Genomic DNA, 10,754 nt, shown 5'->3' on the forward strand with positions numbered 1-10,754 from the left:
CAGCGCGGGGGTGCGTTATCTGTAGGCCTCTGTCCTGTCTCCCATTGTGCGTCCTGTCCCGCAGTCCTCCCAGTAAGGTGTAACTGGCTCCTTGCTCCCAGCGCGGGGGTGTGTTATCTGTAGGCCTCTGTCCTGTCTCCCATTGTGCGTCCTGTCCCGCAGTCCCTCCCAGTAAGGTGTAACTGGCTCCTTGCTCCCAGCGCGGGGGTGTGTTATCTGTAGGCCTCTGTCATGTCTCCCATTGTGCGTTCTGTCCCGCAGTCCCTCCCAGTAAGGTGTAACCGGCTCCTTGCTCCCAGCACGGGGTGCGTTATCTGTAGGCCTCTGTCCTGTCTCCCATTGTGCGTCCTGTCCCGCAGTCCCTCCCAGTAAGGTGTAACTGGCTCCTTGCTCCCAGCGCGGGGGTGCGTTATCTGTAGGCCTCTGTCCTGTCTCCCATTGTGCGTCCTGTCCCGCAGTCCTCCCAGTAAGGTGTAACTGGCTCCATGCTCCCAGCGCGGGGGTGCGTTATCTGTAGGCCTCTGTCCTGTCTCCCATTGTGCGTCCTATCCCGCAGTCCCTCCCAGTAAGGTGTAACTGGTCCTTGCTCCCAGCACGGGGGTGCGTTATCTGTAGGCCTCTGTCCTGTCTCCCATTGTGCGTCCTGTCCCACAGTCTCTCCCAGTAAGGTGTAACCGGCTCCTTGCTCCCAGCACGGGGTGCGTTATCTGTAGGCCTCTGTCTGGTTGCCCATTGTGCGTCCTGTCCCGCAGTCCCTCCCAGTAAGGTGTAACTGGCTCCTTGCTCCCAGCGCGGGGGTGCGTTATCTGTAGGCCTCTGTCCTGTCTCCCATTGTGCGTCCTGTCCCGCAGTCCCTCCCAGTAAGGTGTAACTGGTCCTTGCTCCCAGCACGGGGGGGTGTTATCTGTAGGCCTCTGTCCTGTCTCCCATTGTGCGTCCTGTCCCGCAGTCCCTCCCAGTAAGGTGTAACTGGTTCCTTGCTCCCAGTGCAGGGTGCGTTATCTGTAGGCCTCTGTCCTGTCTCCCATTGTGCGTCCTGTCCCGCAGTCCTCCCAGTAAGGTGTAACTGGCTCCTTGCTCCCAGCTCGGGGTGCGTTATCTGTAGGCCTCTGTCCTGTCTCCCATTGTGCATCCTGTCCCGCAGTCCCTCCCAGTAAGGTGTAACTGGTTCCTTGCTCCCAGCACGGGGTGCGTTATCTGTAGGCCTCTGTCCTGTCTCCCATTGTGCGTCCTGTCCCGCAGTCCCTCCCAGTAAGGTGTAACCGGCTCCTTGCTCCCAGCGCGGGGGTGCGTTATCTGTAGGCCTCTGTCCTGTCTCCTATTGCGCGTTCTGTCCCGCAGTCCTCCCAGTAAGGTATAACCGGCTCCTTGCTCCCAGCACGGGGTGCGTTATCTGTAGGCCTCTGTAGTGTCTCCCATTGTGCGTCCTGTCCCGCAGTCCCTCCCAGTAAGGTGTAACCGGCTCCTTGCTCCCAGCACGGGGTGCGTTATCTGTAGGCCTCTGTCCTGTCTCCCATTGTGCGTCCTGTCCCGCAGTCCCTCCCAGTAAGGTGTAACTGGCTCCTTGCTCCCAGCACGGGGTGCGTTATCTGTAGGCCTCTGTCCTGTCTCCCATTGTGCGTCCTGTCCCGCAGTCCCTCCCAGTAAGGTGTAACTGGCTCCTTGCTCCCAGCGCGGGGGTGCGTTATCTGTAGGCCTCTGTCCTGTCTCCCATTGTGCGTCCTGTCCCGCAGTCTCTCCCAGTAAGGTGTAACTGTCTCCATGCTCCCAGCGCGGGGGTGTGTTATCTGTAGGCCTCTGTCCTGTCTCCCCTTGTGCGTCCTGTCCCGCAGTCTCTCCCAGTAAGGTGTAACTGTCTCCATGCTCCCAGCGCGGGGGTGCGTTATCTGTAGGCCTCTGTCCTGTTTCCCATTGTGCGTCCTGTCCCGAAGTCCCTCCCAGTAAAGTGTAACTGGTTCCTTGCTCCCAGCACGGGGTGTGTTATCTGTAGGCCTCTGTCCTGTCTCCCATTGTGCGTCCTGTCCCGCAGTCCCTCCCAGTAAGATGTAACTGGTTCCTTGCTCCCAGCGCATGGGTGCGTTATCTGTAGGCCTCTGTCCTGTCTCCCATTGTGCGTTCTGTCCCGCAGTCCCTCCAAGTAAGGTGTAACTGGCTCCTTGCTCCCAGCGCTGGGGTGCGTTATCTGTAGGCCCCTGTCCTGTCTCCCATTGTGTGTCCTGTCCCGCAGTCCCTCCCAGTAAGGTATACCTGGCTCCTTGCTCCCAGCGCGGGGGTGCGTTATCTGTAGGCCTCTGTCCTGTCTCCCATTGTACGTCCTGTCCCGCAGTCCTCCCAGTAAGGTGTAACTAGCTCCTTGCTCCCAGCGCGGGGGTGCGTTATCTGTAGGCCTCTGTCATGTCTCCCATTGTGCGCCCTGTCCCGCAGTCCCTCCCAGTAAGGTATAATCGGCTCCTTGCTCCCAGCGCGGGGTGCGTTATCTGTAGGCCCCTGTCCTGTCTCCCATTGTTCTTCCTGTCCCGCAGTCCCTCCCAGTAAGGTATAACTGGTTCCTTGCTCCCAGCACGGGGTGCGTTATCTGTAGGCCTCTGTCCTGTCTCCCATTGTGCGTCCTGTCCCGCAGTCCTCCCAGTAAAGTGTAACTGGTCCTTGCTCCCAGCGCAGGGTGCGTTATCTGTAGGCCTCTGTCCTGTCTCCCATTGTGCGTCCTGTCCCGCAGTCCCTCCCAGTAAGGTGTAACTGGCTCCTTGCTCCCAGCGCGGGGGTGCGTTATCTGTAGGCCCCTGTCCTGTCTCCCATTGTGCGTCCTGTCCCGCAGTCCCTCCCAGTAAAGTGTAACTGTCTCCTTGCTCCCAGCACGGGGGTGCGTTATCTGTAGGCCTCTGTCCTGTCTCCCATTGTGCGTCCTGTCCTGCAGTCCCTCCCAGTAAGGTGTAACTGTCTCCATGCTCCCAGCGCGGGGGTGCGTTATCTGTAGGCCCCTGTCCTGTCTCTCATTGCGCGTTCTGTCCCGCAGTCCCTCCCAGTAAGGTGTAACTGGTTCCTTGCTCCCAGCACTTGGTGCGTTATCTGTAGGCCCCTGTCCTGTCACCCATTGTGCGTCCTGTCCTGCAGTCCCTCCCAGTAAGGTGTAACTGTCTCCATGCTCCCAGCGCGGGGGTGCGTTATCTGTAGGCCTCTGTCCTGTCTCTCATTGCGCGTTCTGTCCCGCAGTCCCTCCCAGTAAGGTGTAACGGGCTCCTTGCTCCCAGCGCGGGGGTGCGTTATCTGTAGGCCTCTGTCCTGTCCTGCAGTCCCTCCCAGTAAGGTGTAACTGGCTCCTTGCTCCCAGCACGGGGGTGCGTTATCTGTAGGCCTCTGTCATGTCTCCCATTGTGCGTCCTGTCCTGCAGTCCCTCCCAGTAAAGTGTAACTGGCTCCTTGCTCCCAGCGCGGGGGTGTGTTATCTGTAGGCCTCTGTCCTGTCTCCCATTGTGCGTCCTGTCCCGCAGTCCCTCCCAGTAAGGTGTAACTGGCTCCTTGCTCCCAGCACGGGGGTGCGTTATCTGTAGGCCTCTGTCATGTCTCCCATTGTGCGTCCTGTCCTGCAGTCCCTCCCAGTAAGGTGTAACTGGCTCCTTGCTCCCAGCACGGGGGTGCGTTATCTGTAGGCCTCTGTCATGTCTCCCATTGTGCGTCCTGTCCTGCAGTCCCTCCCAGTAAGGTGTAACTGGCTCCTTGCTCCCAGCGCGGGGGTGCGTTATCTGTAGGCCTCTGTCCTGTCTCCCATTGTGCGTCCTGTCCTGCAGTCCCTCCCAGTAAGGTGTAACTGGCTCCTTGCTCCCAGCACGGGGGTGCGTTATCTGTAGGCCTCTGTCATGTCTCCCATTGTGCGTCCTGTCCTGCAGTCCCTCCCAGTAAAGTGTAACTGGCTCCTTGCTCCCAGCGCGGGGGTGTGTTATCTGTAGGCCTCTGTCCTGTCTCCCATTGTGTGTCCTGTCCCGCAGTCCCTCCCAGTAAGGTGTAACTGGCTCCTTGCTCCCAGCACGGGGGTGCGTTATCTGTAGGCCTCTGTCATGTCTCCCATTGTGCGTCCTGTCCTGCAGTCCCTCCCAGTAAGGTGTAACTGGCTCCTTGCTCCCAGCACGGGGGTGTGTTATCTGTAGGCCTCTGTCCTGTCTCCCATTGTGTGTCCTGTCCCGCAGTCCCTCCCAGTAAGGTGTAACCGGCTCCTTGCTCCCAGCGCGGGGGTGCGTTATCTGTAGGCCTCTGTCCTGTCTCCTATTGCGCGTTCTGTCCCGCAGTCCTCCCAGTAAGGTATAACCGGCTCCTTGCTCCCAGCACGGGGTGCGTTATCTGTAGGCCTCTGTAGTGTCTCCCATTGTGCGTCCTGTCCCGCAGTCCCTCCCAGTAAGGTGTAACCGGCTCCTTGCTCCCAGCACGGGGTGCGTTATCTGTAGGCCTCTGTCCTGTCTCCCATTGTGCGTCCTGTCCCGCAGTCCCTCCCAGTAAGGTGTAACTGGCTCCTTGCTCCCAGCACGGGGTGCGTTATCTGTAGGCCTCTGTCCTGTCTCCCATTGTGCGTCCTGTCCCGCAGTCCCTCCCAGTAAGGTGTAACTGGCTCCTTGCTCCCAGCGCGGGGGTGCGTTATCTGTAGGCCTCTGTCCTGTCTCCCATTGTGCGTCCTGTCCCGCAGTCTCTCCCAGTAAGGTGTAACTGTCTCCATGCTCCCAGCGCGGGGGTGTGTTATCTGTAGGCCTCTGTCCTGTCTCCCCTTGTGCGTCCTGTCCCGCAGTCTCTCCCAGTAAGGTGTAACTGTCTCCATGCTCCCAGCGCGGGGGTGCGTTATCTGTAGGCCTCTGTCCTGTTTCCCATTGTGCGTCCTGTCCCGAAGTCCCTCCCAGTAAAGTGTAACTGGTTCCTTGCTCCCAGCACGGGGTGTGTTATCTGTAGGCCTCTGTCCTGTCTCCCATTGTGCGTCCTGTCCCGCAGTCCCTCCCAGTAAGATGTAACTGGTTCCTTGCTCCCAGCGCATGGGTGCGTTATCTGTAGGCCTCTGTCCTGTCTCCCATTGTGCGTTCTGTCCCGCAGTCCCTCCAAGTAAGGTGTAACTGGCTCCTTGCTCCCAGCGCTGGGGTGCGTTATCTGTAGGCCCCTGTCCTGTCTCCCATTGTGTGTCCTGTCCCGCAGTCCCTCCCAGTAAGGTATACCTGGCTCCTTGCTCCCAGCGCGGGGGTGCGTTATCTGTAGGCCTCTGTCCTGTCTCCCATTGTACGTCCTGTCCCGCAGTCCTCCCAGTAAGGTGTAACTAGCTCCTTGCTCCCAGCGCGGGGGTGCGTTATCTGTAGGCCTCTGTCATGTCTCCCATTGTGCGCCCTGTCCCGCAGTCCCTCCCAGTAAGGTATAATCGGCTCCTTGCTCCCAGCGCGGGGTGCGTTATCTGTAGGCCCCTGTCCTGTCTCCCATTGTTCTTCCTGTCCCGCAGTCCCTCCCAGTAAGGTATAACTGGTTCCTTGCTCCCAGCACGGGGTGCGTTATCTGTAGGCCTCTGTCCTGTCTCCCATTGTGCGTCCTGTCCCGCAGTCCTCCCAGTAAAGTGTAACTGGTCCTTGCTCCCAGCGCAGGGTGCGTTATCTGTAGGCCTCTGTCCTGTCTCCCATTGTGCGTCCTGTCCCGCAGTCCCTCCCAGTAAGGTGTAACTGGCTCCTTGCTCCCAGCGCGGGGGTGCGTTATCTGTAGGCCCCTGTCCTGTCTCCCATTGTGCGTCCTGTCCCGCAGTCCCTCCCAGTAAAGTGTAACTGTCTCCTTGCTCCCAGCACGGGGGTGCGTTATCTGTAGGCCTCTGTCCTGTCTCCCATTGTGCGTCCTGTCCTGCAGTCCCTCCCAGTAAGGTGTAACTGTCTCCATGCTCCCAGCGCGGGGGTGCGTTATCTGTAGGCCCCTGTCCTGTCTCTCATTGCGCGTTCTGTCCCGCAGTCCCTCCCAGTAAGGTGTAACTGGTTCCTTGCTCCCAGCACTTGGTGCGTTATCTGTAGGCCCCTGTCCTGTCACCCATTGTGCGTCCTGTCCTGCAGTCCCTCCCAGTAAGGTGTAACTGTCTCCATGCTCCCAGCGCGGGGGTGCGTTATCTGTAGGCCTCTGTCCTGTCTCTCATTGCGCGTTCTGTCCCGCAGTCCCTCCCAGTAAGGTGTAACGGGCTCCTTGCTCCCAGCGCGGGGGTGCGTTATCTGTAGGCCTCTGTCCTGTCTCCCATTGTGCGTCCTGTCCTGCAGTCCCTCCCAGTAAGGTGTAACTGTCTCCATGCTCCCAGCGCGGGGGTGCGTTATCTGTAGGCCTCTGTCCTGTCTCTCATTGCGCGTTCTGTCCCGCAGTCCCTCCCAGTAAGGTGTAACTGGCTCCTTGCTCCCAGCGCGGGGGTGCGTTATCTGTAGGCATCTGTCCTGTCTCCCATTGTGCGTCCTGTCCCACAGTCCCTCCCAGTAAGGTGTAACTGTCTCCTTGCTCCCAGCGCGGGGGTGTGTTATCTGTAGGCCTCTGTCCTGTCTCCCATTGTGTGTCCTGTCCCGCAGTCCCTCCCAGTAAGGTGTAACTGGCTCCTTGCTCCCAGCACGGGGGTGCGTTATCTGTAGGCCTCTGTCATGTCTCCCATTGTGCGTCCTGTCCTGCAGTCCCTCCCAGTAAAGTGTAACTGGCTCCTTGCTCCCAGCGCGGGGGTGCGTTATCTGTAGGCCTCTGTCCTGTCTCCCATTGTGCGTCCTGTCCCGCAGTCCCTCCCAGTAAGGTGTAACTGGCTCCTTGCTCCCAGCACGGGGGTGCGTTATCTGTAGGCCTCTGTCATGTCTCCCATTGTGCGTCCTGTCCTGCAGTCCCTCCCAGTAAGGTGTAACTGGCTCCTTGCTTCCAGCACGGGGGTGCGTTATCTGTAGGCCTCTGTCATGTCTCCCATTGTGCGTCCTGTCCTGCAGTCCCTCCCAGTAAAGTGGAACTGGCTCCTTGCTCCCAGCGCGGGGGTGTGTTATCTGTAGGCCTCTGTCCTGTCTCCCATTGTGTGTCCTGTCCCGCAGTCCCTCCCAGTAAGGTGTAACTGGCTCCTTGCTCCCAGCACGGGGGTGCGTTATCTGTAGGCCTCTGTCATGTCTCCCATTGTGCGTCCTGTCCTGCAGTCCCTCCCAGTAAGGTGTAACTGGCTCCTTGCTCCCAGCACGGGGGTGCGTTATCTGTAGGCCTCTGTCATGTCTCCCATTGTGCGTCCTGTCCTGCAGTCCCTCCCAGTAAGGTGTAACTGGCTCCTTGCTCCCAGCGCGGGGGTGCGTTATCTGTAGGCCTCTGTCATGTCTCCCATTGTGCGTCCTGTCCTGCAGTCCCTCCCAGTAAAGTGTAACTGGCTCCTTGCTCCCAGCGCGGGGGTGTGTTATCTGTAGGCCTCTGTCCTGTCTCCCATTGTGTGTCCTGTCCCGCAGTCCCTCCCAGTAAGGTGTAACTGGCTCCTTGCTCCCAGCACGGGGGTGCGTTATCTGTAGGCCTCTGTCATGTCTCCCATTGTGCGTCCTGTCCTGCAGTCCCTCCCAGTAAGGTGTAACTGGCTCCTTGCTCCCAGCACGGGGGTGTGTTATCTGTAGGCCTCTGTCCTGTCTCCCATTGTGTGTCCTGTCCCGCAGTCCCTCCCAGTAAGGTGTAACTGGCTCCTTGCTCCCAGCACGGGGTGCGTTATCTGTAGGCCTCTGTCCTGTCTCCCATTGTGCGTCCTGTCCCGCAGTCCCTCCCAGTAAGGTGTAACTGGCTCCTTGCTCCCAGCGCGGGGGTGCGTTATCTGTAGGCCTCTGTCCTGTCTCCCATTGTGCGTCCTGTCCCGCAGTCCCTCCCAGTAAGGTGTAACTGGCTCCTTGCTCCCAGCACGGGGTGCGTTATCTGTAGGCCTCTGTAGTGTCTCCCATTGTGCGTCCTGTCCCGCAGTCCCTCCCAGTAAGGTGTAACTGGCTCCTTGCTCCCAGCGCGGGGGTGCGTTATCTGTAGGCCCCTGTCCTGTCTCTCATTGCGCGTTCTGTCCCGCAGTCCCTCCCAGTAAGGTATAACTGGTTCCTTGCTCCCAGCACTTGGTGCGTTATCTGTAGGCCTCTGTCCTGTCTCCCATTGTGCGTCCTGTCCCGTAGTCCCTCCCAGTTAGGTGTAACTAGCTCCTTAAATAAATGTGCTTATGAATGTCTCTGTGTCTGGCCGCAGCAGACTTTATGCACTGACATTTTCCCGCGCTCCGGCCCATCCAGCGTGTGTTAGACGTCATTGTCTTTCTTGCCGCAGGTGGATGAGACTGGTTTGGAGGTGCGGGATATTGAATTGGTGATGGCACAAGCCAACGTATCACGAGTGAAAGCAGTGCGGGCGCTCAGGCACAACAACAACGACATTGTCAACGCCATTATGGTAAGAATCTCGGCCCAATAGTGAGAAGATCTCATTGCTGCAGGTATAGAGGAACATTCGAAGTACCAGGTTTATCTTTGGGTTAGTTTGGCTACTGGTTAATTGTATTATAACACACTGAAGATTATATTAATGTTCATTTACTTCTCCGATATTGGAGTGTAGGGGAATCCATTCCAAAGTCATTTGTCTTTTCCAATGGCTCTTAATCAGATTAGGAAATGTACATTCACAGTAAGTACATGATGTGCCCAGTGTGGTCTATGGTCAGGAGAACTGTCCGTTATTACAACACAACCAATGGGCTGACAGCCCCCAATAGAAGCTCAGAGACTGTGTGACCCAGTGTGGTCTATGGTCAGGAGAACTGTCCGTCATTACAACACAACACATGGGCTGACAGCCCTCAATAGAAGCTCAGAGACGGTGTGACCCAGTGTGGTCTATGGTCAGGAGAACTGTCCGTCATTACAACACAACCAATGGGCTGACAGCCCCCAATAGAAGCTCAGAGACGGTGTGACCCAGTGTTGTCTATGGTCAGGAGAACTGTCCGTCATTACTACACATGGGCTGACAGCCCCCAATAGAAGCTCAGAGACTGTGTGACCCAGTGTGGTCTATGGTCAGGAGAACAGTCAATCATTACAACACAACCAATGGGCTGACAGCCCCCAATAGAAGATCAGAGACGGTGTGACCCAGTGTGGTCTATGGTCAGGAGAACTGTCCGTCATTACAACACAACCAATGGGCTGACAGCCCCCAATAGAAGCTCAGAGACGGTGTGACCCAGTGTTGTCTATGGTCAGGAGAACTGTCCGTCATTACTACACATGGGCTGACAGCCCCCAATAGAAGCTCAGAGACTGTGTGACCCAGTGTGGTCTATGGTCAGGAGAACAGTCAATCATTACAACACAACCAATGGGCTGACAGCCCCCAATAGAAGATCAGAGACTGTGTGACCCAGTGTGGTCTATGGTCAGGAGAACTGTCCGTCATTACAACACAACACATGGGCTGACAGCCCCCAATAGAAGCTCAGAGTCTGTGAGATATCCCCAGTATTATCAGACCAGGACTTGGATAACAGTTACTTGTGTACGTTGTACATAAACATTTGTCAGATTATTACGGGCAGTCTCCTTCATATAGTGCATGGCGGAAAGGATACTGAGGTATGTCTAAAGTGTCAGCTTCTGTGCCTAATGGGTTTCCATGTCTCTCTGCAGGAATTAACAATGTAGCTGCTGGGGTGATTGTGGTCCTGGATCCTACAGACGCCTCTTATCGGTCACACTCTAGAGATACTCAGCTCCTCATTACCTGCCGCGCTCTCTTAGACCTGCGTATACTCCTACTAGGACGCACCAATGATGCTGCTGCTCAATAAACCTTGCCTCTTACACCCACGTTGTGCCAGACGTCACTGATGTTATGGGGTTGTACAGGGATAAGGGGCAATGCCTTAACCGTGGCCGGAATCCCCCAAATCCAGGACATACTCCCCGGATGATGCTATCAATTTATAGCACCTACCTGTTATGTGTCCGTGGGTTATACTAGGGCATGATTTATACCTAGCGTCCATATTATAGACGTATACAGCATCTATATATATATAATCCTTGTGTACCTCCAGCCATCTGTTATTTGCTACCGACCCGGCTATACCTGTGACCTGCACCTGCTAAACCCTTGTCTGACTACTGCTACTTCCAGTGTAACCAGCACCTGTACGAAAAGCCTGGGCAGAGGGCCGCGACCGACGTGCCAGGCGCCGAAAAAGCCCAAATCCCGCTTGGAGGGGTCACTGGCAGAAAACCCTTGGCACGGTTAGACTCCGCGCCTCTGCTCAGGTAAAGTCAAATTCTCACACAGGTAGTGTCCTCCTCTGTGATCCGTGACACAGTCCTCGAGAGCTACCAACAGTGCACATTTTCCAGCTCACCTCGCAGGTGCACTCATCACTGACTGACACATTTTAAAAGATCCACAGGTGGAAATAATTACATCACTTGTCATTCTGTGAGGAGATCTGGAAAACATTAACTGTTGTTAGCTCTCGAGGACTGGAGTTAGCTGCCCCTGGTCTAGATCATCATACAAGTATATAATTCTGTTATATGCAACATACCTCCCAACATGCCCCTCTCCAGGAGGGACACAGTGCTCTGTTTTTGGACTTCTCTCTTATTGTATGACTGCCAGCACCTGTTTTGAACAGGTAACTTGATAAGAAAGGTGTTTCCACACAGGTGATGGCATTCACAAATAAAGAGGAAAGTCCAGGAGCAGAGCATTGTGTCCCTCCTGGAGAGGGCCATGTTGGGAGGTATGTATACAATATGGTT

At 56.6% G+C, this 10,754-nt stretch overlaps 1 protein-coding gene across 1 annotated transcript in view; it reads left to right on the plus strand.

Moving 5' to 3' along the window:
* The window catches only part of LOC146079873 (uncharacterized), a 50,958-nt gene extending 41,146 nt beyond the window's left edge, over positions 1–9,812 (plus strand). The window contains exons 8-9 of the mRNA XM_083186547.1: positions 8,275–8,397; positions 9,633–9,812. Of these exons, the coding sequence (XP_083042673.1) occupies positions 8,275–8,397; positions 9,633–9,647 (138 nt within the window). The 3' untranslated portion in view covers positions 9,648–9,812. The remainder of the gene's footprint in view (positions 1–8,274; positions 8,398–9,632) is intronic.
* Positions 9,813–10,754: the final 942 nt, after the last annotated feature.

Source organism: Crinia signifera, chromosome 5 (assembly GCF_055691185.1).
Source record: "Crinia signifera chromosome 5, ASM5569118v1, whole genome shotgun sequence".
NCBI classification, from domain to species: domain Eukaryota; kingdom Metazoa; phylum Chordata; class Amphibia; order Anura; family Myobatrachidae; genus Crinia; species Crinia signifera.